A 20,928-nucleotide genomic window follows, 5' to 3' on the forward strand; every position below is an offset into this window, starting at 1 on the left:
TCTGGACGCCCCTGTCCCTGACCTCTAGCCCCGCCCCCGCATTGAGCGTGATCTCTGCCAATGAAATAGGGGTTGGCTATGCTCCTGTCGGGCCAATCAAAAAGCCGGAAGGGGCGGGCACTGTGATACGTGGCTCAACGTGCGCAGGGGGTGGGGAAATTCGGGGTCAAAGAGCAAACCCGGCACAAGATGGCGGCTGTAGCGGCAGTGGCGGCGCGTAGGAGGCGGTGAGGAGCCGGGAACCCGGCGGCACGTCCGGACGCCCCTAAATACCCCAAGCCCGATATTGCTCTTTTCTGTTTGTCTTCTTACCACCCCTGGCCTCGCGGCAGCCCTTTGTCCCTCTAGAGGCGGCCTCAGGCTCCTCCAGCTCCTCCGCGGTAGATCCTCGCGTCGTTGGCGGCCCTTGTTTCTGGGGCTCTTGGCTCTCGCCCCGCCGCTCAAAAAGGTCGCAGCTGTGCGCTCTGTTTGGCCTTGGCCGCTCGCAGCCGTCGTTCTGCTCTGGCGGCTCGGCTGGGTCAGCGCCGCCGCCTCCTTCCTGCAGTGCGCAGGGCTGTCGGGGAAGGTGGGATGGGGGGAGGAGACGCAGTCCGGCTTCGGGGAAAGCAGCCTGTTGCCCTACTGTTGCCCCTCAGCCAGGCTGGAAGCACCGTGGCCAGCAGCACATCCTGTGCTACCCGTTTTGTCCCTCCTACTCCCAGCCCTGCCGTTGTCTGTCTTCACGTGGGCACCAGCCCTGGCTAATTCCTGTCCACGGTTACTGGGCACGGCTGGGGCAGGATCCAGTAAGTTCACAATCTGCTTGGATAATGTTGCTCAAACACAGCTTGTAATCGAATGGTTTGGTCAGCTCTGTGGAGTTTACAATATCAAAAAGAAGAAGCAAAAAGTTCTAAATACATCAGCACCACAAAGTGTTTACCAGAACCTAACGGATGTAGTGAGATGGGAGAGGCTGTACTGCCCGTCCGCAGTAGTGAAGAAAGGGTGGATCATAAACTTCAGAAGCCTGTGATTTGAAGTAGCAGGTGCAAATTGCCCTGCAGATCATTCCTAACTTTGGCTTGTGAACGCCTCTTGTTTGAGGTGTCCACGACATCCCTGAATTCTCCTGGCCTTCCAACAGGTCATAGTGAGAGGTCCTTTAGAAATCTTATCCCCATGGCATCTCTCCATATCAATCACATAGACTGGAAAATAGGGCTCTAGATTGGGCTCCAGAGAGTATGTAACTCGCTGAACTGATGACTGCTGCTTTGGGCTGCTAAGGTGCCTTGTGGTAGTCACCCCTCAGGACTTGGGCTGCATGCCTTGCTGTTGAGTTTTCTGGTAGCATTTCTTGTTTTTCTTGTAATTATTCCTACTTGGCCTATTCAACCAGTGCCTAGCATTTTCCCCAGTTTTCTGACAGGCCTGGTTAGAGTATTTCTCTTGAAATTCTGGCTCTAGAGAGCTTATTATGTTTTGTAATCTACATTCTGGTAATTTTCTTTTTTTTTTTTTTCCTTTCTTTTTTTAAAATTTTGCCATGCTGGGGAACAAACTCAGGGCCTCTCACATGCTAGGCAAGTGCTGTATCACTGATCTACATCTCTAGTCCTCTGGTAATTTTCTTTGCCTTTAGCTTCCAAGCAGATACTGAGGTTTCTGATGCTACCTACAATGTGCATAGTAGGTCCTGCCTTTAGTTATGCTATTATAGATTGCAAAGTTATATTGCTTAGAAGAAACCTGTGTCCTTCTGCCTCACCCTGCCCTCTTTGGAACAGTTCTCAGAGTGTGCTCCCGGACTACTCACGTCAGAGTCATCAGAAAAGCATCTTTAATACTCAGGAGGCTGAGGCAGGAGGACTGCAAGTTTGAGGTCAGGTGGGCAACTTAGTTACTCCCTGTCTCAAAATAAAAAGGACTGGACAGTTAGTTCAGTGGTAGAGTACCACTGGGTTTAATCCTCAGTACTGGGGGTAGCTGGGGAAGCACGTTTAAAACACACATGGTGGGGTATGGGGATGTAGCTTGGTGTTAGAGTGCTTGCCTGGCATTCCGAAGCCGTGGGTTTGATCCCCACAAAAAATATAAAAATAAAAATGCACATGTCCAAAGTTTGATAATCTTCATTTAATAAGCACTGCAGGTGTTTCTTAACACACTAAAATTTGAGAATCCCTGTTTACTCTGAATAGATGAATATATCCTTCAAACTAACTTGTTTAAATAAACCTACTAGTCCCTTGTCCTTTGTTTAAGCATATTGGGAACCTTGGGGTGATAGTCTTCAATAAGACAGGCCTTCAGTGAGATAGTATATCCTGCCTGTGATCAGTGTGTTGTGTAGTACATTATGTTGAAGTACATGGGCCCCAGAGTCAGGCAGAACTGGGTTCAGTCTGATAGCTGGGGACTATAGGAACATACCACCACATCAGCCAGGGAGCTTTTACAAAAGCATGTCCAGATGGGTGTGGTGGCTTGTGCTTGTACTCCTGGTGACTGGGAACGCTGAGGTAGGAGGATCGAAAGTTCAAGGCCAGGGCTGGGGTTGTAGCTCAGCGTAGAGCGCTTGCTTAGCACGTGTGATGCACTGGGTTTGATCCTTAGCACCACATAAAAAAATAAGTGAATAAAATAAGGGTATTACGTCCATCTGAAAAAAAAATAAAAAAAAAAAAAAGAAAGAAAGTTGAAGATCAATCTCAGCAACTTAGGCCCTAAACAACTTAGTGAGACCCTATCTAAAAAAAATTAAATAAGTAAACAAAAATAAAAAGAGCTGAGGATGTAGCTCAGTGGTAAAGCATTCCTGGGTTCAATTTTCAGTTCTAATACAAACAAGCAAACAAACAAAACTATTCAGATGTACTGACTACGGGAAGGGAGGGTACATACTTCATAATTCTTTTCCCTCCCATCATATTTTTCTTCTAACCTCTGTACCTAGTGCAGAAAGGAACTTGCTATGGTTTTGGAGAACTGCACTGCAGCTCAGAGTAAAGTGTAATAAGGGAGACTGAAAAAGGATGACGTTGGAGAGGGAGGCAAGTGTCATAAAACTTAGGTCCATGGGCTGGGAATATAACTCAGATGGTAGAATGTTTGCCTGGCATGCACAAGGCCCCGGGTTCAATCTCCAGCATTGGAAAAAAAAGAAAAAGAACAAAACAAAACTTAGGTCCTGTATGGAATTTGGAAAATAAACTGATGCTCAGTCCCCACTCCAAACCATTTGAATAACAATCTCTGAGGATGAGACCAGACTTTGATACTTTAAAAGCTACAGGCAGAGTTGAAAGCTAGGGATATAAAGTAACCAGGCCCTGAGAGTGCATTAAGACTTGATACTGTTTTTACCTATTGTTCTTTTAAGCCTTAGGTAGCTATAGTGACAATTTGTTTTTTGAATTTTTGGAGTACTGGGGATTGAACCCAGAGGTGCTTTACCACTGAGCTACATCCCCAGTCCTTTTTATTTATTATTTGGAGACAGGGTCTCACTATATCCCCGAGGGCCTTCCTAAGTTGCTGAGGGATCCTCCTGCCTCAGGCTCCTGAGTGGCTGGGATTACAGGTGTACGCCCCTACTCTTAGCCCATCATCTGTTTTAAAGATGCAGAAGTAGAGATTAGAGGAACAGAATGCCTAGGGTGCTAGAGAAGTTAGGACGCTAGGAATCGTGATCAGCAGTCTAGCTAAGAGGATATTTTTAATCTTATCTCTTTTTTTTTTTTTTTTTTTTTAATGTTTAACTCCCCCCCCCCCGTGTGTGTGTGTGTGTGTGTGTGTGTGTGTGTGTGTGTGTGTGTGTTTTGAGGGGCACTGGGAATTGAACCCAGGGCCTTGCACATGCTAGGCAAATGCTTTTACCACTAAGGCATATCCACAGCCCTCATTTTCCGTTTTTTGATTCTGTAGGTCCACCTGATGCCTTGCCCATGAAAGGCATAGCTTGCTTTGTTTTTCTAATCCACACTCCTTATCACTATTTCCTCTGGGACTGGCTGTTACTGATTCTTTCCAGGAGAGGCTGATGTAACCAGAGACAATAACAGGGCTTCTTAAGGCCAAAGATGCTCTGTCCACTTTCTCCGCATTGTTTGTTTGTTTGTTTGTTTGTTTATTGTGCAGGAGATTGAACCCACTGTCCTGTGCATGCTAGGGAAGCACTGTACCACCGAATTGCTTCCTCAGCTCCTCCTCTGCCTTTTGAAGGCAAGGTGTTAGTGTGCCAACTCCTCAGACCTGACCCTTCACACCCTGTGTCCACTCTGCCTTCTTTCCTATTTACTGTGACTATCCTCCTGTCTTTCCTAAGCTGTCTTTCTAAAACTATGACAGGAAGGTGGGGCCTTTCCTGATGCCATGTTGATTATTCCCTCTTTATCCTTTTTCTCCTTAGGTCTTGGGCAAGTTTGGCACTTGCATGTTTAGGAGTCTGCCTGGGGATTACCTTTGCTGTGGATAGAAGCAACTTTAAGACCTGCGAAGAGAGTTCCTTCTGCAAGTATGTTATTTCTGGGAGGGTAGATGGAAAGCAGTGTAATGTGAGAGGTGTGTATGACACATGAGTAGCCTAAGGACACTGTAGGTGATACAGGTACCTAGAACATTGGGGTGCCCTCCCACCTTACTTCCCAACCATTGCATTTGGCAGGCGGCAACGAAGTATACGGCCAGGCCTCTCTCCTTACCGTGCCTTGCTGGACACTCTGCAGCTTGGTCCTGATGACCTTACAGTCCATCTGATCCACGAGGTCACTAAGGTCAGGCGAGACAAGGAGGATTTGTGGGGAAATGGCTATGGGGTAATTTGGGAAGGGGAAACTTGTAGTGGACTTCTTGTGCCAGCCTAATCTTGGGTTTTGCTTGGTGAAGAAATCTAATCTCAGGTCCCTCAGGCAAAGTGCTCAAAGGAGGAAGCTTCTCAGGAGGGCCTGGGTCCTGAGGACTTTGCACACTGTAGTCCCTCCCCCTTTTCCAGACCAAATCTCTGTCCCCACAGGTATTGCTGGTGCTGGAGCTCCAAGGGCTTCAAAAGAACATGACTCGGATCAGGATTGATGAGCTGGAACCCCGGCGGCCCCGATACCGGGTGCCAGATGTTTTGGTGGCTGATCCTCCCACAGCCAGGTAAATTTTTCCTGAGAAACATCTGCCCTTTTTGTTTGTAGTGCTAGGGACGAAACCTAGACCTGGTGTATGCTAGGAAGTGCTACATCACTGAGTACATTCCTAACCCAACTTGTTGTTTTTATGGCCCATTTAACTTACTTGTTTTCACACTTTTTTTTTTCTTTCAATACTGGGGATTGAGCCCAGAGGTATTCCACCACTGAGCTACATTCCTAGCCCTTTCAATTTTATTTTATTTTATTTTATTTTATTTTATTTTGAGACAGGATCTCACTTATTTTGGAGGCTGGCTTCAAACTTATGGTCCTTCTGCTTCATCCTTCCAAGTATCTGGAATTACAGGCGTGTACCACTGCCCCTGCTCTCTTTTACTTGTTATCTTTATTTATTCAGCAAATAGATATTGCTCCCTCTTCTGTGACTGGCCTGGGCTGGGTCTGGTGTCACAAAAAGAAATAAACAAAGCACAGATCTTACTCTTGTAATGTGCTATTCCCTGGTTCGTTCATTGGTCTGTCCCTCCTTTCTTTCCACCACTTCCCCCACTTCCTTCCTTTTCCTTTTCTTTTCCTCAGCTATTCAGAATAGTATTACTCAGTTTCTTGAGTCATAATGTACAGTTATCATTGTTCCATGTATGATTTTCTTTGTGAGTTCTTCATTTAGAAAATACTATAATAAACCGTCCAGTTTGTAATCTGTATAAACTCTCCACCCAACTTAGTCAGATTCTGTACTGCTAACTCTCCCAAAGGTGATGATGATTCTGAAGTTTATTATTCCCTTGATTTTGTACTTATGGTTTTATCAGTGTATACATACATATGTATATATGCCTTAGCAGTAAATTATGTGGTTTTGATTTTGAGCTTTATAGAGGAATATCTCAGAGGTTTTGAGATGTTCTTTTCTGAGATTACCTTTTTTCACATAACTTTAATTTTACATGGTTCATTTTTACTGCTATATTGTGCTATATGAGTATAATCAGGTTTATTTATCCTTTTCTATGTTGTTAGGTATTTGGGCTGTTTCCATTGTTTTACTGTCCAAATTATGGGCATGTACATTCTTGTATATATCTCCTGTTGTCCTTGGCAGGAGTTTCTCTTTAATTTATAGATCAGGAGAGGAACTGCAGTTGTAGAATTTGGAGATGATCAACTTCCAAAGATAAAGCCAAAGTGGTTTGTTTACCAATTTTCAGTTCCACCAACAATTTGTAAGTGGCCTCATTGATCTACATCCTCTCCAACACTTAGTAGGAATGGACTTAATTTTAATCAATAAAATAGGTGTATAAAAGTGCATCATGTAATGGTCTTGACTTGGTTGGCTTTCCTAGTTTATTGAAATCGTTCATTTCTTCATATGTTTGTCATTATTTAATACACTGAGATGATAGTTTACAACTTTTGCCCATTATTCTTTTATTATTTGTCATTATTGGTTTATAGAATTCATTAATCTTTTTTTAAACTTTTTTTTAGTTGTAGGTGAACACAGCTTTTATTTTCTTTTTATGTGGTCCTATGGATCGAACCCATGCTAGACAAGTGCTATACACTGAACCACAACCCCAGCCCCAAATTCATTAATCTTTTTTTTTTTTTTTTTTTTTTTTTTGGGTGCTGGGAATCGAACCCAGGGCCTTGTGCTTACAAGGCATGCACTCAACCGACTGAGCTATCTCCCCAGCCCCAAATTCATTAATCTTAATACTCTTTGTCCTTCATGTGTTGTAGCTATCTTTTCCTAAGAGTTATACCTTATCTTTTTACTTTTCTAAAGGTGTCTTTGATTTTTTTTTTTTTTTTTTTTTTTTTTGGGTGCCGGGGATCGAACCCAGGGCCTTGTGCTTACAAGGCAAGCACTCTACCGACTAAGCTATCTCCTCAGCCCCCCTAAAGGTGTCTTAAAAAAACAACTTAACACCAGGTGCAGTAGTGCATGTCTGTAATCCTAGCACCTTAGGAGGCTGAAGCAGGAGGACTTCAAGTTCAAAGCCAGCCTCAGCAACTTAGCAAGACCCTGTCTCTAAATAAAATATTTATTTATTTTTAAAAATTTTTTACAGACTGCATTTTGATTCATTGTACACAAATGGGGTACATGATTTTGTGTCTGTGGTTGTACACGATGTAGATTCATACAATTCGTGTAATCATACACGTACATAGGGTAATGATGTCTGTCTCATTCCACCAGTTTTCATATCCCCCCTTCTCTCTCATTTCCTTCTACATAATCTAATGTTCCCCCATTCTTCTCTCACTCCCCTCACCTCCACCCCCATTATATATCATTCTCCACTTATCAGGGAAAACATTTGGCCTTTGGTTTTTTGGGATTGGCTTATTTCACTCAGCATGATATTCTTAAGTTCCATCCATTTATTTGCAAATGCCATAATATTCTTCTTTATAGCTGAATAATATTCCATTGTGTATATATACCACAGTTTCTTTATCCATTCATCTGTTGAAGGGCATCTAGGTTGATTCCACAATCTAGCTATTGTGAACTGAGCTGCTGTAAACATTGATGTGACTGTGTTACTGTAGTATGCTGATTTTAAGTCCTTTGGGTATAAACCAAGGAGTGGGATAACTGGGTCAAAGGTGGGTCCATGCCAAGTTTTCTGAGGATTCTCCACACTGCTTTCCAGAGTGGCTGCACCATTTGCAACTCCACCAGCAATGTAAAAGTGTGCCTTTTTCCCCACATCCATGTCAACATCTATTATTGTTTGTGTTCTTGATAATAGCCATTCTAATTGGAGTAAGATGAAATCTTAGAGTTGTTTTAATTTGCATTTCTCTAATTACTATAGATGTTGAGCACTTTTTCATATATTTATTAATTGCCTGTATGTTTTCTGTAAAGTGTCTGTCCAGTTCCTTGGCCCATTTATTGATTGGGTTCTTTATATTTTTGGTGTAAAGTTTTGTAAGTTCTTTATAAATTTTGGAGATACGTGTGCTATCCGGAGTGTGTGTGGAAAAGATTTTCTTCCACTCTGTAGGCGCTCTCTTCACATTCTTGATTGTATCCTTTACCGATTCTAGCTTTTTAGTTTGAGTCTATCACATTTATTGATTTTTGCTTTGATTTCTTGTGCTTTGAGAGTCTTGTTGAGGAAGTCTGATCCTAAGCCAACATGATGAAGATTCGGGCCTACTTTGTCTTCTATTAGGTGCAAGATCTCTGGTCTAATTTCCTATGTCTGTGATCTATTTTGAGTTGAGTTTTGTGCAGGGTGAGAGAGGTTTAATTTCATATTACTGCATATGGATTTCCTGTTTTGCCAGCATCATTTGTTGAACAGGCTACCTTTTCTCCATTGTATGTTTTTGGCTCCTTTGTCTAGTAGGAGTTGACTGTATTTATGTGTTTTATTTTCTCTATCTTCTATTCTATACAATTGGTCTGCCTATTTTGGTGCCAGTACCATGCCGTTTTTGTTACTGTTGCTAATGTCTGGTATTGTGATATCTCCTGTTTCACTTTTTCTACTTAGGATTGTTTTGGCTATTCGAGGTCTCTTGTTCTTCCAGATGAAGTTCATGATCTCTATTTCTATGAGGAATGTCATTGGGATTTTAATTGGAATTGCATTGAATCTGTACAGCACCTTTGGTAGAAGGTCTGGGGATGTGACTCAGTGGTTAAGCACCCCTGGGTTCAATCCCTAGTACTAGGGGGGGGGGAAATCCCAAAACCAAAAACATGAGGACTGGGAATGTAGCTCAGTGGTTGAGAATTTGCCTAGCATGTACAAAGACCTGGGTTCCATGCCCAGAACCACAAAAACAAAAAGACTTGAGCTGGGCATGGTAGTGCATTCTTGTCATAACAGCTACTCAGGAGGCCAAGGTAGAAGGATCACAAATTCCAGGCTATCATGAGAACTCTCATATTCCTTGTACTTAGTTTGCCCTAATTATTGTTAATATTATTCATAGTATTTGCCCTGATATTTGCCCAATTATTTGCTCTAATAGTTATTAATATTATTGTGGTTCATTTATCACACCTAATGAATTGGTAGTCACACATTATTAATCAAAGTCTATAGTGTATTTAGATTTTCTTAGTTTCTACCTAATGTTCTTTTCCATTGATCCTATGTGACATTTAGTTGTGATACTTCCATAGGCTGCTCTGGACTGAGACAGCTTCTTAAACTTTCCTTGTTCTTGATGACTCTAAAAGGTGTTTGTTTGTTTGTTTGTTTTTGTTTTGTTTTGTTTGCTGTACTGGGGAATGAGCCCAGAACCTTACACATGCTAGTCAAGTTCATTACCCCTGAGGTACATGCTTATCCCTTTTTGGCTTTATTTTGAGGGTCTTGTTACTGTTACTCAGTCTGGCCTTGAATTTGAGATCCTCTTGCCTCAGCCTCCCAATAGCTGGGAATATAGGTATACACTATTTAGGTGAGTTGTTTTTGTTTGTTTTGGTGTCAGGGATTAAACCCAGGGGTTCGGAACCACTGAGCCACTTTCCTATTTATTTATGTATTTATTTATTTACCAGGAATTGCACCCAGGGGCACTTACCACTGAGTTGCATCCCCAGCCCTTTTTATTTTTTATTTTGAGACAGGATCTCACTTAGTTGCTTAAGGCCTCACTAAGTTGCTGAAGGTGGTTTTGAACTTGTGATCCACCTGTCTTAGCCTCCTGGGCTGCTAGGATTATACAAGCGTGCACCACTGGGGGCCCGGCTAAGTGTCTTTTTATAAGTAGAAATTCCTAATGTTAATGTCCTTAGATGTTTTCAGTCTTTACCTTCTGACTTAACACATCATGCCTTGTGTTTAAATAATGCCTTTCAGCCAGGCACAGGATTGTCCACCTGTAGTCCCAGCTACTCAAGATACAGAGACAGGAGGATTGCTTGAGCCCAGGTGTTTAAGGTCAGCCTGGGCAACTTAAGACCCTGTCTCAAGGAAAAAAAAAAACACAGAAAGAAAGAAATCCCTGTCTACTCAAGGTCAGGAAAACTTTAGCTTATATTTTCTTCTAAACCTTTTACTTTTTAAATTTTAAGCCTTAGAACTGAGGGAATGGCTCAATGGTAGAGCACTTGTCTAGTATATGCTAGGGTTTGGGTTCAGTCCCCAATACTAAAAACAATTTACTTAAAAAATCTGTAATCTTTTTAGAGTTGATATTTGTATCTGGAACGAGGTAAGAATGTGTTAAACTGAGCATGGTGGCACACACCTATAATCCCAGCAACTCAGGAGAATGAGGCAGGAGTTTAAAGCCAGCCTTAGCAACTTAGTGAGGCCCTAGGTAACTTAATGAGACCCTGTATCAAAGTAAAATTAAAGAACAACAACAAAAAAATGTTGTATCATTATTTTCCTATATAGAAATTGATTTTTTCTTCTTTTCACCTTACTGATCTGCCATGCCTCTTTGTTACATTTCAAGTTTTAAGAAGGCTTGAGGGCTGGGGATATAGCTCAGTTGGTAGAGTACTTGCCTCGCAAGCACAGGGCCCTGGGTTCAATCCCCAGCACCACAAAAAAAAAAAAAAAAAAAGAAAAAAAAAAAAAAAGAATGCTTGAGTCTGTTATCTGGCTCTTTATGTAGTTCTTATATCAATTTGTCTGTCCCAGCATTATTACCCTACTGCCTGTAGCTCTTGGCAGGTCCTTTCTTCTTCTGAAGTGTTAGAACTTCTGTTGCTCCTTTGCAATTCCTTATATCGCCTTTGATCTCTTTGCCAGGCTTTCTATCTCTGGCCGTGATGACAACAGCGTGGAGCTGACTGTGGCTGAGGGACCCTACAAAATCATCTTGACAGCACGGCCATTCCGCCTTGACCTGCTAGAAGACCGCAGCCTTCTCCTCAGTGTCAATGCCCGAGGACTCATGGAGTTTGAGCATCAGAGGGCCCGCAGGGTCCCGTGAGTGCAGGGGTCGGGACTGCAGGGAATCTCCTACTGTGAAAGAGCCTAGGGGTTTTTGTGGGATCTGGCACTGGGAAGAGAGTGGATGGCAGGATAGCCAGGTAGGGACTGGGGGCTGGAAGAACTTACCAAGGAGGGTAGGACCCAGACCTGGGTTGTAGTTTTCTCCATTTCCTGTATAGTCCAGGAGCCAGTCACTTTTGTCCCTGAGCTGCAGCCTGGGCACCTCCTCTGGGACGCCTGCCTGGGTCTGCCTCTCCCTCTTCCCCTTCTCACATCATCACATTTCCCAAGTTTATTTTCTTCCTATTTATTTATTTATTTATTTATTTATTTATTTTGATTTCTTTTTCCCCCCATCTCTGAAAGTTTGTCGACTGAAACTCACTTTTATGTTTCTGTTTTTGTGTTGGTTTTGTGCCTCCTTTCCCCCTTCCCTACTCATCTCCTCCTGTCCCAGTTTCTCGGATAAAGTTAGTCTCACGCTCGGTAGCATATGGGATAAGATCAAGAACCTTTTCTCTAGGTAAATCCATGGCCACTGGTACTGTATCTGTTCCTCTGCCCTTACCCACCCTCCACTCTGGCCCTTTGGGGAAGATGCCCCCCAAACCTTCCATACCCTGCCTGTCACCCCACCCCTGCCGCCCCTGCTCCCTTTCCCTGTGATATGGTATTTGGGCCCCTTTCCCCTCTTCCCCTGGCTGGGAGCCCTGGGGAGAAAGAAGTACTGGAAGTTTTTAAGGAACGTAGGGAAGGGAGCTTATTGCTTTGCCAAGGGTTGGAGAGATGCTCCTGTTGCTGAGGTTCCTGACTTTCAGTTGGGATGCAGCTGAGATTTTGTGCAGAGCTGCTTTCCAACTGCCCTTGAGAACATTCTTTGGTAGAACCTTTCCAAGTCCCTCTGTATCTGGAGAGGCTTGCTGTGGTCTGACCCACTTGCCTTTGCAAAACCCTGTGTCAGGACAGGAAGCTAAGCTGAATTGAGGGCACCTGGGGCCAGTCTCTCAGCAGAGGCAGCAGAGCCCAGACTAACATGCAGAATACCGGCCCCTAAATCACCCCACCTGTCTCATCTAGGATGGTGGCAGAGGCTGGTGATTTGGGCCCATGGGTGGAAGACACCTCCTGGTGGCATTTATTCATTTCCCTTTTTCGGTTCTTTCTCCATCCTTTGAAAACTTACTCACTGGGGTCCCTCTCCGAGCTTTACATTCAGTCCCTTCCTCCAGTTCATTCCTTTGGACCCTTGGCTCTCTATTCCCCTACCCCTCCTTCCACTAGCCCCTCGTCCCTGCCCCCTCTGGATTGGAGCAGACAGCTCTCCTACCTTCCAGGCAAGGATCAAAAGACCCTGCTGAGGGCGATGGGGCCCAGCCCAAGGAAACGCCTGGGGATGGTGACGAGGCAAGTTGGAGTGGGTGTGTGGTTGGATGATAGGGCTGGCTGGGAGGCTGGAGGGGGAAGGCCCACAAGAAACTTGAGCTTAGTCTCACCATCATGGACGGGATTTAGAAAACAAGTGGGGTAAGAAAGAGCCGGTGTATGAATGGGTAGTGGTCCATTTTCCTCCTTACAGCCAGAGGAGACCCAGGGGAAGGCAGAGAAAGATGAGCCAGGAGCCTGGGAGGAGACATTCAAAACTCACTCTGACAGCAAGCCATATGGTGAGGGGCTGGGAGAGACTTGGGCAGGGGTGTAGGGAGTCTTTGCCAAGCAGAAGCTCTGGAACTCAGCCTTTCTTTTCTTCCAGGCCCCACATCTGTGGGTTTGGACTTCTCTCTGCCAGGCATGGAGCATGTATATGGAATCCCTGAGCATGCAGACAGCCTGAGGCTGAAGGTTACTGAGTGAGTCCATGTTGGCATGTGCATGTGGGAGGAGCCAGGCGTGTTGGTTCACCCCTATAACCCTAGGTAGTTGGGAGGCTGAGGCAGGAGGCTGACAAATTTCAGGCTATCCTGGGCAACTTAGTGAGACCCTGTCTCAAAGTAAAAAATAAAAACTGGGGATGCTAGTCACAGTGATGTACACCTGTAATTCCAGCAGTTCAGGAGTCTAAGACAAGAGGACTGCAAGTTCAAGGCCAACCTTAGCAACTTAGTGAAGCCCTAAGCAACTTAGTAAGACTCTGTCTCAAAATAAAAAATAAAAGAAGGACTGGGGATGTAGCTCAGTTATAAATTTCTTCTGGGTTAAATCCCCAGTTATCCTGCCACCAATAAAAATGAAAAAATAAAATGGGGTGGGGGGACTAGGAATGTCACCTAGGGGTTCAATCCCCAGTACTGCAAAGAAAAAAAAATGTGGGAGGAGGAAGGAGCAGAAGGAAGGAAGTCAGGACTTTGGGAAATGTTCATGCAGCTGGATATTCCAGACAAACGTGGTTTATATTCCCATCTCTGGGCCACCTTTGATGTTTAGAAAATTCTTTGAGAAAGGCCAGAGGAGCTTGTAGTCATCTCTCACCTGTGTCTGTGGGGTGGGGGTTGCACGTGCTGTGGCCTGCAGCCAGTTTTCAGCCCGGGTCTGTGTGTCTATCACCAGGGGTGGGGAGCCGTATCGCCTATACAACTTGGACGTGTTCCAGTATGAGCTGGATAACCCCATGGCCCTGTATGGGTCTGTGCCTGTGCTTCTTGCACACAACCCTCATCGAGATTTGGGCATCTTCTGGCTCAATGCTGCTGAGACCTGGGTTGATATATCCTCTAACACTGCAGGAAAGGTGAGAACACAGGCAGGGAGGAGAGGAGGGAGGGAGTCTGCTGGACCTTGAGACAGGATGTTGGGAGCATGAGGCTGGTTGGGACTGACTGAAAGAAGGGGCCTTGGACCTTCTGGGCAGCCTCTTGAGTTCCCTGGTCATTTCCAGATGACATATTTATGACAGAGTCATTGCTGTCTCTGGCCCAAGGGGTTCCACTTGTTATTGGTACAGTATGTGTTAGACACTTTTCTAGGTGCTGGGGACATGTTTTTAACAAGCTTGAAAATGTCCTCTCTCTCAGGGAGAAAGACATTCAACTAGTAACAAGGCAAGGTGAGTTCAGGGGTGGTCAAGTGCTTCCACTGAGTCACGTGGTGGGGCGGTGGGGGTGCAGTGTTGCCTTAGATAGATAGTTGGTCCAGGAAAGCCTCCCTGAGGAGGCAACATTTACTCTCAGACCAAGGTGGGGTATTAGGAGCCTGCTCTGAGGACTCTCTGGAGACAATTGTTGCTTTTGTCTGGTGTTGCTGTAGACCCTGTTTGGAAAGATGCTGGACTACCTGCAGGGCTCTGGGGAGACCCCACAGACAGATGTTCGCTGGATGTCAGAGAGTGGCATCATTGATGTCTTTCTGATGCTTGGACCCTCAGTCTTCGACATTTTTCGGCAGTATGCTAGTCTCACAGGTGTGTGTAACGTTCCCACTGTTGTTTTTCTGCCCTTATTTTCTTGAGACGGTTGATTCTGTAACTTTTCAGAAGTCCTATTTTCTAATCCTGCACCCTACAGCCTCCCACCAGCTTTTATCTTCCTCAGTTTCTAAGTGTCCTCATTGGCCCCAGGTTGGGCATGATCCCTGTAATGACTCCCACCCCTCAATGAACCTGCAGGAACCCTGGCATTGCCTCCGCTCTTCTCCCTTGGCTACCATCAGAGCCGCTGGAACTACCGGGACGAGGCCGACGTGCTGGAAGTGGATCAGGGTTTTGATGATCACAACCTGCCCTGTGATGTCATCTGGCTGGATATCGAACATGCTGATGGCAAGCGATATTTCACCTGGGACCCCAGCCGCTTCCCTCAGCCACTCACCATGCTTGAGCACTTGGCCTCCAAGAGACGGAAGGTAAGGGAACTGTAGTCTTGGTTGGTCTTCTCAGGGTAAGATAGCTCTGAAGATCTCTGACCACCATCTTCTTTGTCCCAGCTGGTAGCCATTGTGGACCCCCACATCAAGGTAGACTCTGGATACCGAGTTCATGAAGAGCTGCGGAACCAGGGGCTGTATGTTAAAACCCGTGATGGCTCTGACTATGAGGGTTGGTGCTGGCCAGGTAGGCAGGCCCAGAGCTGAAGGAGAGGCAGTTGGGAGTCCAGGGATGCAGAATGGTGGCTTTTTTGCCCCTCGAGGGATCGATAACCACCCTTACCCTCTCCTAGGCTCAGCTGGTTACCCTGACTTCACTAATCCCACAATGAGGGCCTGGTGGGCCAACATGTTCAGCTTTGACAATTATGAGGTAGGAAAGGCCACAACTGGTGCTTATCTGTTTTCCCCACTCTTTCTCCCTGAGGTTTTTCTACTTGCCAATCCTACTTTTGTTGGTTGCCTGTAATGTATTCAGGGGCCTTGATGATTCTAGGAGGACCCTAAAAAAATACATCCTTCCAGATTCCCAGGAGCTTTCTGCTCTGATACTCTGTCTTCTTCCTCCCCTTTGTCCACCTTTTTTGCCTGTATTCCCAGGGCTCAGCTCCCAACCTTTATGTCTGGAATGACATGAACGAACCATCTGTGTTCAATGGTCCTGAGGTCACCATGCTAAAGGATGCCCAGCATTACGGGGGCTGGGAGCACCGGGACATCCATAACATCTATGGCTTCTACGTGGTAAGGGGCTGAAAGAGTTGATGGAAAGAGGGAAGACAGGGCCCAGAGACTGAGGACCAGGCAACTTCAACAGATGACAGATGCCTTTAATTTTCATTTCCCCTCTTCTCTCTTCTCCCCACCCAGCACATGGCAACTGCTAATGGGTTAATACAGCGCTCTGGCGGCATAGAACGCCCCTTCGTCCTGAGTAGGGCTTTCTTCGCTGGCTCCCAGCGCTTTGGTAAGAAAAGAACCAGGTGCAGTGGCGCACACCTGTAATCCCCGTGGCTCAGGAGAATGAGGCAGGAGAATCACAAGTTCAAAACCAGCCTCAGCAACTTAGCAAGGCCCTAAGCAACTTGGTGAGACCCTATCTCAGAAAATTAAAAGGACTGAGCCCCTTGGTTGTGTATAAGCTTCCTCCCTCTTGTCTTCCTCAGGAGCTGTGTGGACAGGAGACAACACTGCAGAGTGGGAACATTTGAAAATCTCTATCCCTATGTGTCTCAGCCTAGGGCTGGTGGGACTTTCCTTCTGTGGGGGTAAGAGGGGGAGGAATTTGAGGCCTTGGTTGGTGGGAGAGGGGCAAAATAGAGGGCATAAGACCTAGGCATTAGCAGAGAGCTGAGAGTATGTTTGGGAAACTCCTCAGACAAAATCTCTCTTTCACCTTCTTTTTCCATTCTGCTCTTTCCTTCCCCTCTCTCAGCTGACGTGGGAGGCTTCTTCAAGAATCCAGAGCCAGAGCTACTTGTGCGCTGGTACCAGATGGGTGCCTATCAGCCATTCTTCCGGGCTCATGCCCACTTGGACACTGGGCGGAGAGAGCCATGGCTGTTGCCATCTCAGCACCAAGAGATAATCCGAGATGCCTTAGGCCAGCGATATTCTTTGCTGCCCTTCTGGTACACTCTCTTCTATCAAGCCCATCGTGAAGGGTTTCCTGTCATGAGGTGAGACACTCTGTTGGATAGAGTAGGCTGAGGTGGCTGGGGGACAGGGGCCTGGGTTGCATCTCTAGGCCTGTTTCTTTACCCATCAGAACCTTGTAAAGGAGGGAATCTGATTAAAGATCAAGAGTGAAGGGGAGGGGCTGGAGTTGTGGATCAGTGATAGAGCGCTTATGAGGCCCTAGGGTCTATCCTCAGCTTCGCATATAAATAAATTAAAAAGAAAAAAAAGATCTGCTGGCAACTAAAAAAATATTTAAAACAAAAATAGAGTGAAGGGGAGACTATTGGGAATGAATAACATCAGTAAATGTCCAAAGAAAATTCCCAAGAATGACAAGGTCTTTGACAGAAATAAAACAGGGTAACGTGATAGGGTGGCCACAAACACCTTTTTGAGAAGATGGCCATGTAAGATGAGCCTTGAATGTTGAGTAAGACAGAACTTTATGATCTAGAGGAAGAATGTTTCAAGCAGAAAAGACTGCAGGTACAAAAATTCTAAAATGGAGCCATTTGTGGTGTGGTAGGCTCTGCCTGTAATCCCAGTGGCTTGAGAGACTGAGGCAGGAGAATGTAAGTTCGAGGCCAACCTCAGCAATTAGTGAGGCTCTAAGCAGCTTAGTGAGACCCTGGCTCAGCCTCAGAGTGAACGAGCTAGGAATGTGGCTCAGTAGTAAAGCACCCCTGGGTTTAGTCACCAGTATCCCCCCCCCCCCAAAAAAAAAAAGAATCTAGAGTAGAAATGAGTTTGTGGTGTTTGTGGAATAGAAAAAAGCCCATGAGCTTGGGTAGGGAAACAGAGGGAGAGGTAACAGTTGAGGTTATAAAGGAAAATATGATCTGATTCTGGAGGACTCACTGACATGTGCTAGAAACCTCTGGAATGTGCTATATAGAACAGTTGGCAGGAAATGACCAGACTAGGTGGGTTGCATAGTTGAAGCCTGAACCCCAAGTGCACTGTCTGACTCAAGCTCCTGGGTCTTACCCCTGTGCTATTCTCATTGCCAGTTCTTGGGGGAGCATCACTGACTTCTGTTTAAATGGCAGGTGTTTTTCTTTTCTTGCTTATTTCCTAGGCCCCTGTGGGTGCAGTATCCTCAAGATGTGACCACCTTCAGCATAGATGATCAGTTCCTGCTTGGTGAGAAATGGGAAGACAAGAGTAGTGGATTGGGCTGTGGCTGAGAATCACTTGTGGACCTGTGTCTGCAGAGGTCCAGGGAGGGAGGAGTGAGTGTGGCTATTAGTGAGAGGGGCAGTGCTTTGGTATTCTGTGACCTGGGAATTGATCCCCTCAGTTACATGTTGATTCTGGTGTGTTTTAGGGGATGCATTACTGGTTCACCCTGTATCAGATGCTGGGGCCCATGGTGTGCAGGTCTATCTACCTGGCCAAGGGGAGGTGAGTTATGGAAGTGCATGGTGGGGAAAGATGGTGGAAGCCAAAGGAAGCAAACAGGATGGGCATCCCTGTGCGTTGTGTGACTGGATATCTTACCTCTTCTATTACCCACAGGTGTGGTATGACATTCATAGCTACCAGAAGCATCATGGTCCCCAGACCCTCTACCTGCCTGTAACTCTAAGCAGTGTGAGTATGCCTGCCTAGTCAGTAGCTCCATCTTCTTGTAAGTTTCCAGATGTTCTTTGTGGTTCAGTACCTGTGAGCACAGATGAACAGAGTAAAAGGTGCTTTAGGGTCTATGGGGGAATTAATACCAGCACTGCTTTTGCCCTAGATCCCTGTGTTCCAGCGTGGAGGGACAATTGTGCCTCGATGGATGCGTGTGCGGCGTTCTTCAGACTGTATGAAGGATGACCCTATCACTCTCTTTGTTGCACTGAGCCCCCAGGTGAATATGTAGGCAGAGAGTGGCCTCAACAGCAGCCTGCCTTCCTAGGACCCAGTCACCTGGGGATGTTTCCCTTGGTCCCTCTTAGCTGAGGTGCTTATCTGTCCCACTTGATGCTCAGGGTACGGCCCAAGGACATCTCTTTCTTGATGATGGGCACACATTTAACTATCAGACTCGCCATGAGTTCCTCCTGCGTCATTTCTCGTTCTCTGGCAACACACTTGTCTCCAGGTAACTGGGGTGGTGGGGAGGACCTTGGGGATGCTCACAGTTCACTGTGCTCTTTTCTCATCTCCTGACTTTCTTGGGTCTCCTTTCTTCTGCTCTGACATTTGTCCTCTGATGGCCACCTGTTTTTGTCACCTCCAGCTCAGCAGACCCCAAAAGCCATTTTGAGACACCAGTCTGGGTTGAGCGGGTGGTGATAATGGGGGCTGGAAAGCCAGCAGCTGTGGTGCTTCAGACAAAAGGTAAGGGGCTGACAAAGGGGAAGCAGAGGCAAGACTGGTGAGGTTGGGGGTGATGTCTGTAGGAAAACAGTTTACTGTTGACTGTGGAGCTTTTTCTTCTTCCTCCTCCAGGATCTCCTGAAAACCGACTATCCTTCCAATATGACCCTGAGACTTCTGTGTTGACACTACGCAAGCCTGGTGTCAGTGTGTCATCTGATTGGAGTATTCACCTTCGATAACCCACGGGATGTGTTCTGGGTTGAGGGGAGGGTGTGGCGGTGGTGAGAATTGCCCTTTCTTCTGCCTTAGAATTTGGCCCTCCCCAGACTTCAGAGTTCTTATCCCAAGACCCAGATTCTGCTAACGTCTGGTCAGGATGAGAGGACTGTGCTTGGGCTCTCAATTCCTCTTGTGACCTCCTCACCTTTCCTGCTCTGTTGATTCCAAGTCTTTCCTTTCATCCCCACGCCCCAGCATCCTGTGGCTCTACCTGGAGCATACTCACTTGCAAAGACCTGAGGACCACAGGGCCCTTGCCTTCCTTTCTTTTTCCCTTCTTTAAGGGCCCTGAATTTCCCCAGACCCTCTCCATTCATGCCTCTTCTGTGTTAATACCATTTCTTGGAAGAAGATGAGGACAGTGAACTTTAGGGTTCCTCTTCTTCCGTTTCTCCCCCACCAAACTGCTCTCCCTTTTTCTTCCTCCTGGCTCTACCCTGCCAGCCCTTCCCTTTCTCTGCCCTGCTTCTACACTGGGACCACCCCTGATAAGGGATGAATGAATGGATCAAAGGAGTGAGGTTGCTGGAGAACATCCTTTTCCTTCTTGTCCCAACCTTTTCCTCTCTCCGATTCCTTCTAGGGCTGCTGCAGTTCTGGCAGGGGCAATTCTACCTCCCCTGTCCCTTGAGGGGAAAATGATTCCATGCCTCCTTAATTAAGACAGGATGGGCATTAAACTTCTTTTGCCCCCCTTTTGGTCCCTTTGGGGCATTCAAAATGGAGAAATCAGTTGTGATTTCACTGAATCACGTCACCTGTATTTATTGCTGGGAGAAGGCTGAGGGTGGGGGGAGATGATCATGTGTGCCCAAGGTTGGCCGGAGGCCCTGGGTAGGGGGTTGGGGGAGAACTAACGGGGAACCAGGGGAAATATTTGTGGGAATTTTTTTTACTTCCTCTTGGTCCCCAGCTGTGACAGGTTTTGATAAAAGGAGAAACAATAAAGAGATAAACCATAAATAATTTCTGGGTGTCTGAATTCTAGTTCTGGCCTAAGCCACATACTGTAGGAGCCCAAGGGCCTGATATTTTCATCTGGCTTTGGTGTAAGCCTCATCATTTCAGCAAAATGAGCTAGCACAAACTTTCAGCTTGCTAGATACTACAGCTTCCACAGTGAAGCTGAGCAAGACCATTGACTTTTTTTTTTTTTTTAATTTTCCCTTTTTGATGGTGCTGGGAATTGAACCCAGGGCTTTGTGCATGCAAAGCAAGCACTCTACCGACTGAGCTATCTCCCCAGCCCTACCATTGACTTTTAATAGGCCTAGTTAGTAAGTGGTGATCAGAGCTGATGTGGTCTCATGGATGGAAGCTATAAGGTCAGAAGTTTTCACATTAAATATTCTTTCTCTTTAGTTAACAGCACTTTCAAATGATCTTTCAAACCTGGAGTGGTGGCCAACATTTGTAATCCCAGCTATTTGGGAGGCTGAGGCAGGAGGATCTCAAATTTAAGGCCTAGACAATTTAGAGAAAACTTGCCTAAAAAAGTAAAGGGCTAGGGATGCAGCTTGGTGCTAGAGCACCTCTGAGTTCAATCCCCAGTACTGCTAAATAAGTAAAAAGAAGACCCATTGTTGGAGGGGCATTGGATATGTAACTCAGTGTATAGCACTAATGTGCCTAGCATTTGTAAGACCCTGAGTTCAATCCCTTGCACTCCAAAACAGAATCTATTGTTAAGATCCAGCCTGTAACCTCAAATACTATGGAGGTGTAAGTAGTAGGTTTACTTGAGCCCA

General features: G+C 45.8%; 1 protein-coding gene across 3 annotated transcripts; it reads left to right on the plus strand.

Annotated features, from left to right (window-relative positions):
* The first annotated feature begins 176 nt into the window (after nucleotides 1–176).
* Ganab (glucosidase II alpha subunit) lies at nucleotides 177–20,117 on the plus strand. Of its 3 annotated transcripts, none has more exons than XM_047516773.1 (25): nucleotides 177–227; nucleotides 4,394–4,498; nucleotides 4,649–4,757; nucleotides 4,997–5,124; nucleotides 10,871–11,050; nucleotides 11,514–11,579; nucleotides 12,391–12,460; nucleotides 12,633–12,720; nucleotides 12,807–12,903; nucleotides 13,601–13,781; nucleotides 14,297–14,450; nucleotides 14,655–14,890; nucleotides 14,972–15,098; nucleotides 15,205–15,284; nucleotides 15,512–15,655; nucleotides 15,782–15,878; nucleotides 16,078–16,179; nucleotides 16,347–16,590; nucleotides 17,670–17,734; nucleotides 17,919–17,995; nucleotides 18,110–18,184; nucleotides 18,333–18,446; nucleotides 18,568–18,680; nucleotides 18,819–18,919; nucleotides 19,031–20,117. In XM_047516773.1, the coding sequence occupies exons 1-25, from the start codon at nucleotides 190–192 to the stop codon at nucleotides 19,138–19,140; spliced, it is 2,901 nt and encodes a 966-aa protein (XP_047372729.1). In that variant the 5' UTR covers nucleotides 177–189; the 3' UTR covers nucleotides 19,141–20,117. The 3 variants fall into 3 exon arrangements, with proteins under 3 accessions (XP_047372729.1, XP_047372731.1, XP_047372730.1); XM_047516774.1 differs by lacking the exon at nucleotides 177–227 and adding an exon at nucleotides 1,819–1,869 and having other exon boundaries at nucleotides 19,031–20,116; XM_047516775.1 differs by lacking the exon at nucleotides 11,514–11,579 and having other exon boundaries at nucleotides 19,031–20,116.
* The last annotated feature ends 811 nt before the right edge of the window (nucleotides 20,118–20,928 follow it).

This window comes from Sciurus carolinensis, chromosome 11 (genome assembly GCF_902686445.1).
Source record: "Sciurus carolinensis chromosome 11, mSciCar1.2, whole genome shotgun sequence".
Classification (NCBI taxonomy): Eukaryota; Metazoa; Chordata; class Mammalia; order Rodentia; family Sciuridae; genus Sciurus; species Sciurus carolinensis.

Excerpts from the sequence above, each read along its gene's own strand:
- Ganab (XM_047516773.1), top strand. The coding sequence starts at position 190 with ATGGCGGCTGTAGCGGCAGTGGCGGCGCGTAGGAGGCG. Across the intron at positions 228-4,393 it reads GTGGCGGCGCGTAGGAGGCG|GTCTTGGGCAAGTTTGGCAC; the intron begins GTGAGGAGCCGG and ends TTTTCTCCTTAG. Across the intron at positions 11,051-11,513 it reads CAGAGGGCCCGCAGGGTCCC|TTTCTCGGATAAAGTTAGTC; the intron begins GTGAGTGCAGGG and ends CTCCTGTCCCAG.